The following is a 16,608-nucleotide window of genomic DNA, read 5'->3' on the forward strand; positions in this document are numbered from 1 at the left end:
GGGCGGTGGCGGCGTCCTGCGTCGCCTTCGCGCCCTTCGTCTCCAGCCCTCCCCCGCCCCCACCCACGTTCTGCTCCTCGCTGTGGGCGCGCGACCGCGTCCCATTAACACGTACACCGTTCCTAGAAGATGTATAATTTTGACTTAAAATAAAAAATTAAAAAAATTTTGAGGTGTGTAATGTAACCGTCAGAATTATATGAAGAAAAGCTAAGTTACTGACGTGTGTTCAAGCGCTAGATCGATGTTGGTAACGTTGTAGTTGCTGGTGTAGGCGGCCATGTTGAGGTTGCGCGGCATGCTGCGGCCGGTGTGCAGGCGAGGCTCCCCCGCGCGGTGGAAGGAGCGCCGCACCTCGCCGCACGCCGACCTGTCTGCGCGCAGGAACCCCGACATGCTCTCCGCCACCGACGTCTCCATGCCACTCGATATACGAGGTATAGTTCTATGACTATCAACAAAATTATCATCACTAAACATCCCCACAGAAGGGCTCGAAGCCTACCCTAAGTTAGGGCTGACTAGGCAATATTCAAACACAGCCCGGTGCGGGTTAACTTCACATATCTTTTTGAATTCCTTCACAGATATGTGGGAGTTGCATCACGATTTTTTCCTTCACCGTAAGAATGTCGGAAAAAAAAGTACATATGCAACAAAAAAAAAGATCTCGTATAGCTCTGCTGTTGCATTGCTAAAAGTCAAGAAAGATAATGTCCATAGTTTTCGTTGTTAATTAAAAGTTATTAAACCAATTATTCACAATAAACACCAAACGAATTTTTCAACTTACAATATATTTTAAAACAATCAAATTCAATCAAACTTAAATAGGTAGATTGTAACACTCACAGTGATGTGTGTATGGGATGCGCGTGCGTGTAGAAGCCGGGCACATTGTGCGGGCGCTCGTGATCCGCGTGGGGCGGGGCGGGGGGCGCGGTCTGGCCGGCCCCGCTCACCTGCACGCCACGCCCACTGATCGCACCCAGAGATCCCGTCAGACGAATTGTACTCGGAAATCCTACCACTGCAATATAACATGTATTTTGACTGAGGTTTCATATTATTAAATTGTATTACTTAACCTAGCCCAACAAAGGAAAAATGTTCCATTTCAGAAAAAAAAAGTACAATGTTCAAATTTTAAATACATCAATCCTATCAATCCGGTGGCCTGATATTAGTCCCTTCTTTCCTTCTTAACCTTTTCTCTTAAAGAAAGGATGAAAAATGGATTTGAAGGAAGTGACATAACTCTTGTTCTGTGCAACCTTTCCATCAATTAAAGGTAGGCAATGCCAGCAAATGCTGATGTCTAAAGCCATCAGTTGCTATTTTGACATATTCAGGCTTATTCGTTTGCCACATGACATATATAAAATGAAAGAAAATATTCACCGTTAGGTAGGGCGTGGTGCGGCACAATGGGCGTGTCGCGTGCGTCTGCCGCGTGCACATCTTGCAGTAGTGGCGCGTTGTAACAGTTCTGAGTGTTTGCTATCTGTAATATACTTTTTTATTGTAGTTGACAAAAAACTAACATTTTATACTTTTACTATACTTCAATATACATGTATAGGGTTTTAAGAATTGTACGCGCGGAAACTATACGTACAAGTGTTATCTACATATGTGTGCGCGCCCACGCACACTGCAATGGTTATTGCAATCGACCAAAAATTTGATGTTTGGATATTGACATTCAGTTTTTTTTTTCTTTGTTTCTTAAATATAATCAGTATCAATAAAACGTGATACGTGATATTTTTATCGGTACAAGTTTAACAAACATGAGTAATAAACAAATTACATGCCAATAGCATCGCTTTATCTCCTAAATAGAAAAGTACTTTAACGGTTAAACTCATTAGTCCAAGGCAAAATCAAAAAGTACCTAATAACTACGGCGATAGAGTTTAATTACATCTGCTTCGATATTAAAATTAAAAAGCTTAAATATAAAAAAAAAATAGTGGCTTGGGATTTGAACCGCCGACCTTACGGACCAACGGCGGCGAATGGTAAGGCCACGAGACCAAACTAGCATATATGATGACAAACTTAAATTTGATGTTAATTTTATCTACCTAATATCTGTCATCCGCGTCGAACACTCGAACGAAAATATCGAAGTATTACAATGATAAAATAAACATAACATTACTACGAGGGTAGGATATCCACGACATATAAAAACCAAAAATAATAATGAAATGCATTTTTAAGACTGTCTTAAAGCTATGGTTTATAAATAGTGTGTAGATAGATAATAGCATTCGACGATGTAACTAATAAATCTCGATCAAAGTTTTGTGCGCACATAACTTCAATAACATAGGTACAGTCACCTGCAATAAAGTGTACTTTGGCACCCAGAGCGGCTGGTTGTTTCGACGATAAATAGCGAGGAATGGCAATAAGTCTGTCAGTCGATAGGAAACCTTTGAGCCGGCAAGTTGTGTCGGGACGTTAACGTGCCAAAAGTAATTCAACGAATGCTACATAGAAGAAGAAGAAGAAGAAGAAGAAGAAGAAGAAGAAGAAGAATAGCAGCAATATCTGTAAACAACTGTTCCCCCGGGACTCTCTACTTGATCACACTGTGTTCTACATGTATCAAATTTCTGTGAGTTCCAGGCAATCGTTTTGGAGATACCTTCTTATAAACAAACATCCATCCATAATAGTAAAAAGTAAGTTAAAACAAATCACCTGTTGGACTGGTCGTGTTATGTTGACATAGGCGTGTCCGGAGCACTGCATATCACCCTCCATGCCTGCATACGATCGGTGGAACGACTCATTATTCATTCTGGAATAGTATCATCAAAAATATTATAAAAATTATTAATTTAAAATCGGACGGACGGACGGACGGATGGATGGATGGATGTTGAATTTTATCAGACATGTACAACATAGTCTGGAAGGAGACTTAGGCGAGGCATAATTTTTTAAAATCGTGGGAGACAGCTATTAATGTTACATATAAGTACAAACCTCATAGCATCGTTTCTGCACTGTGCAACTGCTTCATCATAGGGGGGCGGTGCCTCGCCCCGTGGCAGGTAATTGCTAGGGGGCTTCCATGCTGCAAGTGCGGTCTCGCACGTGCCCCCCATGTACCCCATACTGCCGCTTATATATCTGAATACAAATACAAGTAAAAAATTGCGCGATTTCACACACCTACTAAAAAATACAAGGCAATGGTTCTCAAAGTGTGTGGTGTATATTGTATATAGTATAAGTAAGATTCAGAAATATTTAATATTGCCTTATTATAATATTTTCAATTCTTGCCTTACTTACCCAATGCTAGTAAGACTGCGTTGATCATCAAGGCGCGGCGGGCGGCGTCTTTTGTGCGTGCGTACACGGTATACAACGAGCGCAACGGTTGCTACCACCAAGGCCGCCGCACCCCCCGCCGCTAGCCGCACACCCGCCTCACCCTCCGCCGGCTTGACTACATCATCCAGGCAGATGAACTCACAGCAAGTGTTGCCAACACGGAATGATCGGCAATCCTGCAATAGTGATTCTCTTTAAGAAAGTGACCAAATTGGAAAATTGGAAAGTAAGAGGTGTTTTGTCTTCTAAACTCAGAAATATATGTTCCAATTTATACCTTTCCTTTGGGTAAATATCTTTATCTTATTAAAAAATTTAAGGAAGAAAAACATCTAATTGGAATTTACTCTACAATGATTCTATAAATTTGTTAATAAACAGTAAAGGTTGGGCAGAAGCTGGGAGGAGGAAGGCACTGAGTTTACTTCTGTTTAGCGCTTAAATTTATTTCCTTTCATTAGAATTGAAATTGTTTAGATTGTAAGATATGGGAGGGTACAAAGGATAAAGTGCAACAAAAAATTGAATCAAAATATATATCGATTTTTGAGAGCCAAGAAAAGATTGATTCCAGGTGTTAATTCCCTTCCTCTGTTAACTTTTAAATTACTAACCTGTGGTGGTGAGCAAAGCACTGCTTTGCATACTTTGGGCAGTCCATTGTCACAAACACAGAGTGTGCAGGTGTCAGGACCAGGTACGTAATGCAACCCATGAGATATATGCCTCCCGCGTAAATCTGTGCATTCACCTTGAGCAGCGATACCTAGAACAAAGCATCCCCATATACACATAAAACACTGCCTCACAAAAATGCCAAGGTTCACGGTTCCTCAATTACTCACTGTAAAAATGCACAGTCGTTAAACACAAGACAACTTTTTCCAACATTTTATGTAAGTGGGTATTCAATTAATGTTGTTAAAACCCATTTTAAAAGGCTGTAGAACTTGTGCCCTATTTATTTCAAATCGATATTTCGTTCGCTTACTTTCTGAAATCTTTGCTAAAGATAGGGACAGATATAAAACTGATCATGCGTCTTGAGTTTTTAGTTGTTTCGTCTCGTCTCTGTTTTCGAGTTTGCGCTTTTGCATTTGCGATTTAGCGATTTACGCCAAATGACAAATGTCAACTGTCAAATATGAACTGTTCAAAGATAATTATAAAGTTACGGTTATGAGATAGATTAAATGATATCGTCTTCTAAAATATAATGTTTATTTTTTTAATTCTTCCTTCTTTTTTCACTAAATAAATGATTCTATTTTTTGGAAGAATTTTACGAAAAATAATAGAAACGTAACCAGCGGCTGTAATTTAATCCGAAGTCCAGAGTTGGAAGAATCATACATGATCTGTGACGTAAATAAAAAAAATAAAAAATTGTCAGTGACAATGACAGATGACAGTGACAGAATAGAGGTTAACACTGCTTTTGCTTGATTGCAGTATCAGCATTTTATAATTCATCCTTTTGTCCAACTTTTTTTTATTATTTAAGAACTCACAATAGGAATATTTTGTAAAGCACAGAATGCGTCTGGGATTAAGCTGCAGAATCTCATATAATATATTTCAATAAAGGAAACATCTATTACCAAGTTATAATGTTCATCTATTAGATAATTATAAAATGGCTGGTTTTGGTGATTATACTGGATATAATCGACCTTTCGGATTTGATCCAAACAGAGAAAGTAACGATTTATATGATACGCGATACCAACAAATATACGGTTATCATACACCAATGACTGAGGAATACCAGGGCCCACCGCTCGTTATGGACGACATTCCTGAAGAAGGTAAGAAACCAGTAACTTTTACTACATTTATTAACTTATAACAATATTCATTATCATAAAAACTGCTTTAATCTTCTTTTGGACTTGCTGAATTGTCACTTGCAATCAATTTAAATTTATAAATTACTCACGATCGTGCTGCGTTCATCCTGGCTGCGCACTTATTTAAATATTAGTCGTTTTATAACAATATTAGATATAGCCCATGTTAATTTTTGAATCTGTCCAGTAGTTTTCAGTTAATTTCAAGTTTATGGAACCTCTTTAAGTAAAGTTTATGTTTTTGTTTCAGAAAATAATACTTTTGTAACAACTGCAATAAGTGTAGCAAGTCTTGTTACAGAAAACCTATTGAGTCATCCATTCATTGTGCTGAGACGTCAATGTCAGGTATAAATTTGAATCTTAAATTATATATTATATGTGTTAGGGAATTTTTTTTAAATTTCAAATAAGATACAAATCATTTATTTATTATATAAATGTCCTATGTACATTTCATACCAATATAAAGAAAAAGTTAGTGTTTTGTTAAATGATAATCGTAATAAAAATTTTCATATGTTCAGGTAAACCGAGGTCTTAAAAGTTACCACATTGTACCATACACTCTGCTGCCAGTTGTTGTAAAGCTGCACCGAAGACAAGAGATAACAACATTGTGGAAAGGGATCGGATCCACTTGTATCGTTAAAGGTCTCAACTTGGCCGTAGAAGATCTAATATCAAAGGGTACCAATTGGCCTAAGTTAGTATACAAATATCTAAATTATACAAAATTATGTCATGAACAAAGAGGTTTTTTTTATTTTTTATGTTGAATAAGCTAACGCTAGACTACAATACCACCTGATTGTGAGTAAATAAAACGAGACAAGATCTTTCCATCTCAAGCTAGTAGTACTATGGTATACTCTACATTTATAAGTTGAGTGGTTTACACAATAGATTTTAACCTTAGCATACATAAATAATTTGTAAGTTTTGTGTAAAATCATAATTGTAACTTATTTTTCAGGGACATTGGAAAATGTCATTCAGTCTTACAGTTTCTTCAACACATAACTTTAAAATGGTGAGATTGATTACATGTTATGTGGTGTTTTTTTTTAACAGTATTTTATGACATTAATATCTTGATACTTTTTACAGTGTCAGTCTAGCTATAATCACTCCATTTTATTCGGCAAGCTTGGTTGAAACTGTTCAAAGTGATATTGCCAGTGATAAGCCTGCATTATTTGATGTGTTCCGAGAAGGATTTCTACGTATACTAGAATGGGGAACTCCTAGCAAGGGTAGAATGCTACCTATTTGGGCTATCGTACTACCGACTGCTGGATTGGGAGTATCCAAATATCTAGCACAGTAGGTATTTCATTTTAAAGTAGTTTAAGAAGAAAAGTATTGTAAAACACTTGGTAGGATTATAATATTAACTACATGCAATATGAATTTATTTTAATACTAGCTGTCGCCTGCATCTCCATCCGCCCTGAATTAAAAAAATAAGTAGCCTATGTGTTCCAAGACTATGTTTTACATCTATACCAAATTTTTGCCATATCTGATTCTAGAGATACCTTTAAACAAACCTCCTTCCATCCATTTAAACTTTTGCATTTATAATATTAATGAGATATTGTTAAATGCATTTAATCATTTATTCAAAATAATATATTTAAAAATATTTTTTACAGTTTGCTGTTGAGAAAAATAACAATAAAAGCACTTAGATTCCAACAAAGACATCGTCATGAGCTGAGTGATTCTTACAATTCAAATTTTCCCAAAAACACCCAAAACCCACTCATAGAGGATATTAATTTAAAAGCAAACATCTTCTCGTTCATTACTATGGAAATTATCTTCTATCCAATAGAAACTATTATCCATAGACTTCATATTCAGGTTAGTAAATGTTTTATTTCACATATGAGTTCTGTTCAGTGAGTTTTTTTGTTAGATGGATTGAAAAACTTAAGTTTACGTTGTCATTTCCAGGGTACAAGAACTATCATAGACAACTTAGATACAGGAACATCAGTTACACCCATTCTAACTGGATATGAAGGCTTCATGGATTGTTACAATACAACAATATCAAAGGAAGGCATTTCAGGATTATACAAGGGTTTTGGAGCGTTGGTCCTACAATTAGCTGCACACTTAGCTATTATAAAATTAACAACAATAGTTGTGAATGAAGTGTCTAATCTACTGAAACCAGCAAGTACCCCAACTAATTCTGACGGTTCAAATGTCTCACATCAAAAATACTTATTCAATTAATCCATTGGCTTCACACTGTTTGTTTTTAAAATAAGATATCAAGTGGCCAATGTTGCAAGTAAATCTGTTCTAAAAATGTAAAATGTTTTATTACATGTGTAGTGAATTGATGTTTCTAGATATTAGTAATAGTCGAATTTTCTTTTTTTTTGTTATAAATTATTTGGCTAGATGTAAGCATAGCACAGCTTTTTATGTAAGTTTTAAATTATGTTTGAAATAAAAGGGTTTCAATAGGTTTTCTTTTTTATTTTTTTAACTAGATCCTACATATTAATTAACAAATCCTAATGAGATAGAACAAACCTGCCTTTTAATAACCTACGCATAATAATTCGTCGACCGTTAGGAGTGGATATTCTTGTATTCCATCCATGCCGACGCACTCTTCTCACTTCGTTAGGCCTCGGAAAATAACAACGAACTTTAGTTCTGACAGCCGTTAGTAAATAGGAATCTGGCTTTACTAACGTATTAGTCGTAGGAACTTGTGATATTGTATGGAAACTTTGAGCAACGAACCTGAAAATTGCACATTGTTATTAATCAAAATAGAAATATTTTTTAAAAACTCAATATTCTTGATTTATACTTACTTAATTGGTTGCAAAATAGCAGTCATAAATCGCGACATGCTTATCAATGATCTTTTTCTTTAATTTCTTTTACCTTATAAAATTTAATCAAGAACTTAGGAAAGCATGACAGATCATTTTTTTTTTTAATTTTATGACCTGGTAACATAGACCTTTAGGGCATGACAGATTATGTCAGTGTAATAACAAAGAGTACATAAAGTAGACTGTCAATATCAGTTTCCTTTTTCAGGTACTGGAATTAGTTTCCTTGGTATTTTTCCTAGTCATCGCATATTGAATGCTCATTATTAATATGTTTTCAATTTAAATCCTTAATTTTCGGATCCTATGATAGATAACTATGTATGTAGTTTGAATTTTTAAATATTTAAAAATAATTCTACCAAAGGTAAAAGTTTTTTGTATCTGTATGTTATTCAACATGACATTACGAAGCAAATTGTAACGGAACGTTTCGTCTAGAGATGACCCTTGATGACTTTTTCCACATCTTAACGTAACGAAATCTTTTTTTCAACTTGTTGATCAACTAGTTGTTTTTATCGACAAAATGAGGGGTGGCCATCACATCTAAAAAAGGAAGACCTGAATATTAGTGCTAAAGAAATAAAACAACTCCTCCGTAATATGTGCGTTGAATTAAACTAGTTAAATGAAAAACATTTAACTGTACCATCAGCAGGTTGAGGAGGACTCAGTAGTTGATTCAACTAGATTCGTTGAATCAACGCTCATCACTAGTTTCGTCGACTGTCGATATCTAAATAATACCTATATGTGCCTATCTATATCTATAGGAAGAAGAACTGGATATCTGAATATGGCGGACAAAAATAACAAGGGCGCTAAAAGATTTTTTTCTATATTTGTGACATTTTTGTAAACAGTGCAAGATTAAACTATATATAAGTGTTATGTTTATGTGTTATTCAGCAAAGATATTGACGTGGAATAGTACGTATTATTAAATAATACTGGTGTCAACACAATTAAACAGTGCGTACTTTACTATATTATAGTTTTTTTTCTAGTTCCTTAAGTTAGAAGTTTGGTTAAAGACAATGATAATTGTTATTCCAGGTGCAAAATGTCAACGATTAAAGTATGTTTTGAGATAGGACACACAGCTTCGTTGAAATCCAAGAAGTCACCAGAAGGATTTACTCATGACTGGGAAGTCTTCGTGCGCGGCACAGAAGGCGCTGATATCAGTCATTTTGTTGAAAAAGTGGTTTTTCATCTCCATGAAACTTTTCCTAAACCCAGAAGAGGTAAATAATCCTCACATACATTCTTGATATTTAATTTGTTATTGAATCGTAATATTTGTTTACGAAATTATGACTTAAAAAGTTGTTTACATTTTCCCAACGTGAAATAACGTTTGAATATAGCGTTGAAATTTTAAGTTACGTAATTATATATAATTTTGTGTTTTTTCTATTTAAGTAAAATATTTAATAATTCTTATAATTTTAATTTTTCAGTTGTAAAGGAGCCACCATTTTCGATAAGTGAATCAGGTTATGCTGGTTTTATTTTCCCAATTGAAATATATTTAAAAAATAAAGATGAACCCAAAAAGATCACATTCTCATATGATTTTACATTACAACGCACAGGTTCTCTTAAAGATAGGTTTATTTTTCAAAACCCAAATGATGATTTTAAAAAGAAGTTATTAAAAGGTGGAGGTATAGTAACAACAAACAATGCATTTTACACAAATCCTGATCAGGAAAATAGAAGCAGAGACTCATTTACCGAAGAGAAACAACAGCTTGTAAGTAAACCTAAATTATCCTCGGAAAATATAAAAAAACATAAATCTAAAGAGTATAAAGAAGAAATGCCACATAAAACCAGTAGTTTTGAAACTTTATTTGGTGCTCCAATACAAAAACCACCTAAAGTCTCACCAGATCCAAAAAAAGTTGAAAAAAATGCAAATACACTCAAACCTCAGAAAAAGGAAAAAGATAGGTCCAGCTCTGATAAGAAGTCAAAACATGAACACAAAGAACCTAAGCCAGAGAAAGTTAAAACGAAAGATGAGAAGGAGAAATTAAAAGCTGAGAAAATAAAAAATCATAAGGATGCAGAAAGATCTAAAGATAAGCCCAGTAAGAGACCAAATGAAAGACCACCTTCCCCAGATTTAGTTAAGAAGCGCTGTGTTAGCCCATTAAGAAGGACACAAAGTCCATCACAGAGGTCTAATAGTGCATCTAGCATAAAAGAAGAATACAAATCAAAGCATTTATCAGAAAATTTTGAATCAAAGAAACCAAAGAATGAAGTTGAATCTAGGCCAGTAGAAGTTAAAGTTGAGAAAGAGGGTAAGGAGAAAAAGAAAAAAGAGAAGAAAAGCCATGACCGGGACAAAGAAAGAAAGGAAAAAAAAGAACATAAGAAAGACAGCCACAAACTGAAAGATTCACCTAAAGAGTCGCCAAAAGAAATACCTAAAGTAAAAGAAGTAATAAAAGAAAAAGAACAAACTAGAGATGCTTCACATTCAAGAGAAAAACCACAAAAACCTGAAAAAATTATCAATAAGTTTTCAATAGAAAGACTCAGGAAAACACCTCCACCAGAAGCTGAAGAACATGTTGAAAATCGTAAATCAAAAGAAAAAGGTGATTCCGAAAGGAAACATAAACACAAGAAAAAAGATAAAAAAAGAGATGAGTCAAAGGAAAAGCACAAAGAATCTAGCAAAGAGAAAAAGAGTAAACATGAAAAAGTTGTTAAAGAACCACCTCCCGAAAAACCTGAAATTATTGAACATAGAGAAACTCCTAACCTCAAAGAACGCTCAATACCAGAACCAGCATCACCAATATCAATAGATACTGCATCACAGTGCAGTTCCAAGAGTGGCCTTGTAAAGGCTTCCCACATAAGTACAGAGGATGTAAATAGCAGTCATTCTGACTCTGAAGTATCTCTGATTGCTGATGAGGAAGATATTAAAGTAAAAATGGAAAATCCTTCTCCTATGGTCAAGCATGAACCTTCCCCCGAACCTGAACCAGAGCCAGAACCGGAAGCAGAACCCGAGTTAGAACCAGTAGTTGAACCTCCACCTGTACAACAAAAGGAGAAATCAAAGAAGCACAAAGATAGATCAAAACGTGAAGAGAAACGTCGGAAACGAAAAGCAGCAGAAGAAGAAGAAATCGAGAGTAGAAAGGTGGCAAAAACTAATGAATTAAGTTTATCAAATGACACTGAACGTGGAGAAAGCAGTGGATCAGTATCAGCTGAAACTAAAGTGCAAGACAACGGTGTATCAAGTAGTCTCGGTGAAGATGCTGAGCCAGGTGACCTGTCACCTGATTATATGGTGCAACTACGTGGTCTGCAGCAAAGAATCATGATGATCAAGAATAATGAAGATTTAGAGAGGGTTGTGAACCTTATTGCTGAGACTGGACGATATGAAGTAACAACTCAAACATTTGATTTTGATTTATGTATGTTAGACCGATCCACAGTACAGCAACTTATACAGTTAGTAGGATGCTAACTTAGTTTTACTTGTTAAAGTTATTGTAAATAATGCTTTGGTAGCAACTGTACAGAGATAGTTTGAAATATATTGGCCACAGCAAGATTAGGCAGGCCATTTGTAGCATTGTTGTTACAGCGCAAAGTGTTTGCCTAATTCTGTATACAAGTGTGGTGCTGCAAGCGGTTATAATTTTTGTTACGGTTAGAAATAATCTCATATACATTTACTTTGAATAGTAATAATGTGACACTACTCATCACTAGAGTTCTGAAGTGCAATACTATAGGCATAAAGTTATAAGACTGTTGAAAGATTGTTAAAAAGTATTGTATATTTTGTACATTTATTGTATTGATTGATTATAATTTAAGTTAAAGAGCTCGAGAGTTTTTAATAAACCTCCTGAGTCATGATGACTGTGAGAGGCTATGTTTATGTAATGCTGATGTTGCATTTCGTGTTAACTTAATAGTAATGGTCAACACAAATAATAATATTTATTTCATATATTATCATTTCATTCTTTTTTTCGTTCTAATATATTTTAAGATTGGCTTTTAATTTTGAATGTAATTATGAAATAATTATATAATAGTCGCTACATCACAATAAAATGCGAGTTTTTACAAACGTGATTAACAATAATAATTTTTCATTGTTTTTTTTCAATAGCTCCCAATCGGCTATGCTTTCTTGCGAGCCTTTGTATATTTATTTTTGTTATGTAACTTATTATTTTAAATTATCTTTATTTTAGGTTTATATCTCAAAAATAAACAGAGTGTAAATTAAATGTTTTTTCTTCTCTTTCCACCTTTTCCTTAATTCAGGCTTTGTAAAAAAAAAACAATGTGGACAGGTCAGATATTTATTATTCAATGTAACACAAAATGAATGATGAGAAATGAATTTGAAAGTAAAAATATGAATAAAAATGAGAATGTAATATGAACCCTTTTATATAAGGCGGTTGATGAATGAAATAAAATTCCCAAAAATACATCATTGAATAAAGACACCAATGTATAAACGACGCACTGATATCAATAATATAAATAGACATTTAAGCGACCCTCAAAATATTATCCATCTAGAAAGCGAACGTATTCTCATTCGTCTGTAATTAATCGTTTATACGACCATTGCTATCGCGCGTGTTAAAATCGTAGTCAATCGTTACCAGATGGTATTAAGTCAGAGGTATGTCACCTTCCTCTATCCAACTCATTGCAATCGAGACCGGAGTTTGAATGCAAATCGTTCATCTTTTCTTGCCGCTCTTATGAATTGTTTGCCGCCATTTTGCGTAGAAGTCACCAATGTACTCCACGGAAATGCCGGCAGACTGCGCTGCGCCAGTCATACTGAACTCTTTAAACTGTTCATCATTAGATCCAGGTTCCTCGCCGACTAGCAGTATTAATAGAGAAGATGTTTTCAAATTGACGGAATTGTCAGGATCTCCATTTCCACCAATTTGACTTTGCTTTTCTTCCTCTATGAAATGGTTGCAATATTCTAATATCTGGATGAAGTTATGCACGTGTGGCGGTATTTTACGAGGATACTTCAATAGAGGCAGTGGTTTAAACTGGCCAGGCCGCTGCGTCTTAAGGAATCGTGATCCACTCTTCAGTTGTATTTCCAGCCAACGTATTGCATCTCTCGCCGAACTGCGTTCGCGTTTCAATTCGTCCAATTCTTGTAAAACTGTAACCAAAACATATTATATATAAAATTTTCATGATACAATGTTAGTTACCATACTCCTCCGAAACGGCTTGATCGATTTCTATGAAATTTTATATGCATATTCTGTAGATCTGAAAATCGGCTTGAGCTGGATCACAACTAAATGAAACATTTTTTTTTGTCTGCAATGCTATTAAATTAACGTGTTTAGGGACTTACCAACAGTGGGTACCAGAAATATGAAATTCCTAGTTCTTAGTAATTGCTTCACTCTCTTTAAATGTTTGTACAGAGAAGCTGTGTCTAAAGCTAGTAGAGATGGTGCTGGAGTAGTGCCGGTGCGCTCCAGTTCTTTAACTTGGGAAACCAGCCAAAGACGGCCCAAACGTCGTAGGAGACCACCTTCACGCGATTCCAACTAAAATTTCAACACAATTATTCCATTACATATAAGTTACACAATATTAATTAACAATTCAATAGAAATATTAGGCCAGTTAAATAAGAGATTCAAAGTTTAAAGTGCCATTCCTACAGAAAAAGAAAAGTTATAGACCAGGTATGTGGTTCTGGTTTAAAAAAATAAACTTACGGGTTTTTTGGAATTGTGCCATTCTCTGCTTCTCTTGTGATTAACCTTTGTGGTGATTTTCGGTGGTAAATTCTTTTTATAATAGAATATTTTCATGGATCTGTTGAATCTTATCCTCGGTACTATCTTGGCAATCTGGTATCCAAAGTCAATGAAATTGAGAATTCTAATGATATTTTCCTCGTAAACTGTTGGTTTGTATTTTACTAATAACTGCCATTCAGCTGCGTCCTTATCAAATTTACAAATATTTGTGCCACGCAAGTTGATATCTTCAGGCAACGGTATAGTCTTATATTCAAGTTTCAACTTTTTAACAAGAACTTTCGCATAATTTAAGATTTTACAATCCTCATTTGGATGCTTATCATGGTTTTTATAGTTAAAATAATGTAAAAATATATTCAACAAATCCACGACACATTGAAATAGTGATTCACCACTTTCACCACAAGAAAGTATAAGATCTTTTTCTAAAAGTACCCAATCTAGTAATAATTTTATACTGGACAAGAAATTATCACCCATTAGAAAATTTTGTATTCCTTCAATATCTAATTTAGTGTCAACATCTTGGATACTTTTTATATTATTCTCATCTGATTTAATTATTGGCTCCTTTACAATGGTTTCTTTCATTTCTTTATGGTCATCATCATTGCCATTCAGCGGAATATCTTCACTATCGGTGTCTTCGTAAACTGACCCTTCACTTTTTGAGTTATCATCTGACTCATATGTGGAATCAGATATTTCATCCTCTGATTCCGATTTATCTGTATCCACTTCACTACTTTCAGTATCTGCATCGGTGATATCAGAACTACCAGAAGACATAATACGACGTCGCCTCCTTCGTTTGCTCAAAGACTTCTTGATTTTTGCATCTCCATTCAATTGTTTCGGTTCTTCTGTATCCAATTTGTCTTTTAAGTCTTCTTCATTTTTAATATTATTGTTATTTTTATTCCCATTTATTATAACATTGTCTTCTTGTTGAATAACTTCTTCGGTTACGTTTTTGTCTCCTTCTTTTAGTTGCTGTAGTTGAACTCTCGGTCTATATTGGTACGCTGGGCTTTTTAATCCAAGTGACTCTAAATGCTTATGTAACTTTTGCAACAGTTGAGCTAAAAAGGCTAAAGTAAAAGCTTTACAAGCAAATGCCTTGGGTTCATCTGTTTCAACCAGTTTTGCATTTGTAAAAAGACATATTTCAACAATGTTGTGAATCATACTAGAATTTAAATATGATGGATTGATTTGTTCTTCTTCGAAAGCCTGCATATGTTCTGAATAATTTTTATTAATATCCGGTAAGGGATTTACACTAAAATCCATTCCAATTTTGAGTTTTTGTGCTATATTATTGCACAATTTTGGAACATTAGTATCATCTTTGCTAAGAAACCATATTTCAGTGAGAGAAAGAAATTCTGCAATAGTATTTTGAACATGTTCAGTCTGTGTACAAGTCTCCGAGTCATTAATTGTTTCTAGAAATTGATTGTTCTTTTCAAATATTTTAAGCAAATTTCCTATGGCTCCTTCAAAGGGCGATACAGAGCTCAAACAGTGAATATAATGAGAGACTGAATCCAAATTGTAATTTTTGTCAAGGAATAAATTTCCTAACTGATTGTATGGCATGCCTGATGACAAATCTATTTGTGCAGCTTGCAAGTAGTAACGGGCTGCTATTGAAGGATCAAAAGTATTGGACATTTCAGCTTGATAGCGGCACAGATCACCCAGATAAATCAAACAGGAAAAAAGAGAGGATTTAGCAAATTGCAGCTCATCTTCTTGAATCTTTTCTTTTATATTTTCATTCTCTTCATCAACATCTAAAGGTGTATAGTCCAATTCTTTAATCCTCACTTTCATTTCACATTCTATTCTTGTTATGATATGATGGAAATGTCCAATACCACTCATGATATGAGTATATAAATATCCGTCAAATTCATTATTAGACTCCCTAAACTTTTTTGCAGCACACACTGTCTCATAGTAAACTTTTCGCCACAGCAGTTCCAGCGATTTCTTTCCATAGTTTAAAGGGTCGCAAAAAAATAGTTTTTCGCAATTTTCACGCAGTTTTTGTCTCTGTACTTCGATATTTGTTGTAAACAAATCCGATAAACTTGCACATTGAGTTGTTGCCTCCCCAATACGTCTCGACACATCACTCACATACCTGCAAAAAATGTAACATTTGACACGTTTTTATTCAAAGTATTCTTGTCTGATATATATATATATATATATTTACAGTTATTACGAAACTAAAGATTTACTTTTACAAATGTAGACGAAGGGAAAGTAGATAAATGCGAAGCAGATCTAATCCAGACGTGGAGTTAAAAGGATTATACTAACCGATAAACTTTCTTAGCTCGTTCATCTCGTTCGGCTATCTTAGCCTCCAGATGTTCATTACATCCGTTTTTCATTTTTCAAGTCATTTTACCTTTACGAAATCATCAAGATGTTAATTTGAAAAACACTTCTAGACAATTAAAAATGTCAACAATATTGAATAGATAACTCATTTCACCATTAATGGCATTTACTCTTTGTCATAATACCAAAATCACAAAAAATTTGTAAGTTTTGCTAGGTTATTCCAGTTGCCAGTTGCTGTTCCAGTTGATTAGCAATAGTGATGTCGCATGGTTATATACTCTTTGGGTTCATATTTGATAAAAAAAAATATAAGCAAAATGAAGCCCGAAAATGTCTGACAAC

At 34.6% G+C, this 16,608-nt stretch overlaps 4 protein-coding genes across 5 annotated transcripts in view; 2 read left to right on the forward strand and 2 right to left on the reverse strand.

The window, feature by feature from the left end:
- Positions 1 to 4,473, reverse strand: part of LOC106119278 (uncharacterized) — a 5,844-nt gene extending 1,371 nt beyond the window's left edge. Inside the window, 9 exon segments of the mRNA XM_082930799.1 lie at positions 5 to 122; positions 224 to 451; positions 853 to 1,030; positions 1,402 to 1,504; positions 2,716 to 2,815; positions 3,004 to 3,150; positions 3,316 to 3,533; positions 3,972 to 4,123; positions 4,203 to 4,473. Of these exon segments, the coding sequence (XP_082786925.1) occupies positions 5 to 122; positions 224 to 451; positions 853 to 1,030; positions 1,402 to 1,504; positions 2,716 to 2,815; positions 3,004 to 3,150; positions 3,316 to 3,533; positions 3,972 to 4,123; positions 4,203 to 4,248 (1,290 nt within the window). The 5' untranslated portion in view covers positions 4,249 to 4,473.
- A 303-nt stretch (positions 4,474 to 4,776) lies between these two features.
- LOC106119311 (solute carrier family 25 member 46) lies at positions 4,777 to 7,696 on the forward strand. The gene is made up of 7 exons (XM_013314228.1): positions 4,777 to 5,165; positions 5,458 to 5,555; positions 5,735 to 5,913; positions 6,184 to 6,240; positions 6,318 to 6,533; positions 6,866 to 7,076; positions 7,170 to 7,696. The coding sequence occupies exons 1-7, from the start codon at positions 4,994 to 4,996 to the stop codon at positions 7,455 to 7,457; spliced, it is 1,221 nt and encodes a 406-aa protein (XP_013169682.1). The 5' UTR covers positions 4,777 to 4,993; the 3' UTR covers positions 7,458 to 7,696.
- Positions 7,697 to 8,703: 1,007 nt separating this feature from the next.
- LOC106119502 (ENL/AF9-related super elongation complex transcription factor) lies at positions 8,704 to 12,285 on the forward strand. 2 transcript variants are annotated; one of them, XM_013314537.1, is made up of 3 exons: positions 8,704 to 9,052; positions 9,137 to 9,327; positions 9,544 to 12,285. In XM_013314537.1, exons 2-3 carry the CDS (start codon positions 9,144 to 9,146, stop codon positions 11,586 to 11,588), a joined length of 2,229 nt encoding a protein of 742 aa, XP_013169991.1. In that variant the 5' UTR covers positions 8,704 to 9,052; positions 9,137 to 9,143; the 3' UTR covers positions 11,589 to 12,285. The 2 variants fall into 2 exon arrangements, with proteins under 2 accessions (XP_013169991.1, XP_013169990.1); XM_013314536.1 differs by having other exon boundaries at positions 8,704 to 9,010.
- A 166-nt stretch (positions 12,286 to 12,451) lies between these two features.
- Positions 12,452 to 16,466, reverse strand: Smg5 (Smg5 nonsense mediated mRNA decay factor). The gene is made up of 4 exons (XM_013314534.1): positions 16,240 to 16,466; positions 13,858 to 16,057; positions 13,485 to 13,683; positions 12,452 to 13,283 (listed from the first exon to the last, which is right to left on the reverse strand). The coding sequence occupies exons 1-4, from the start codon at positions 16,311 to 16,313 to the stop codon at positions 12,835 to 12,837; spliced, it is 2,922 nt and encodes a 973-aa protein (XP_013169988.1). The 5' UTR covers positions 16,314 to 16,466; the 3' UTR covers positions 12,452 to 12,834.
- Positions 16,467 to 16,608: the final 142 nt, after the last annotated feature.

This window comes from Papilio xuthus, unplaced genomic scaffold (assembly GCF_000836235.2).
Source record: "Papilio xuthus unplaced genomic scaffold, Pxut_1.1 DF827461.1, whole genome shotgun sequence".
Lineage (NCBI taxonomy): Eukaryota > Metazoa > Arthropoda > Insecta > Lepidoptera > Papilionidae > Papilio > Papilio xuthus.

What these genes read in the sequence shown, in the direction of transcription:
- LOC106119311 (XM_013314228.1), top strand. Translation starts at nt 4,994, where the DNA reads ATGGCTGGTTTTGGTGATTATACTGGATATAATCGACCTTTCGGATTT. An exon ending in GTATCCAAATATCTAGCACA is followed by an intron (nt 6,534 to 6,865) that starts GTAGGTATTTCA and finishes TATTTTTTACAG; the next exon opens with TTTGCTGTTGAGAAAAATAA. An exon ending in TCCATAGACTTCATATTCAG is followed by an intron (nt 7,077 to 7,169) that starts GTTAGTAAATGT and finishes TGTCATTTCCAG; the next exon opens with GGTACAAGAACTATCATAGA.
- LOC106119502 (XM_013314537.1), top strand. Translation starts at nt 9,144, where the DNA reads ATGTCAACGATTAAAGTATGTTTTGAGATAGGACACACAGCTTCGTTG. An exon ending in TTTTCCTAAACCCAGAAGAG is followed by an intron (nt 9,328 to 9,543) that starts GTAAATAATCCT and finishes TTAATTTTTCAG; the next exon opens with TTGTAAAGGAGCCACCATTT.
- Smg5 (XM_013314534.1), bottom strand. Translation starts at nt 16,313, where the DNA reads ATGAAAAACGGATGTAATGAACATCTGGAGGCTAAGATAGCCGAACGA. An exon ending in CGAGCTAAGAAAGTTTATCG is followed by an intron (nt 16,058 to 16,239) that starts GTTAGTATAATC and finishes CATTTTTTGCAG; the next exon opens with GTATGTGAGTGATGTGTCGA. An exon ending in GGCACAATTCCAAAAAACCC is followed by an intron (nt 13,684 to 13,857) that starts GTAAGTTTATTT and finishes TTGAAATTTTAG; the next exon opens with TTGGAATCGCGTGAAGGTGG.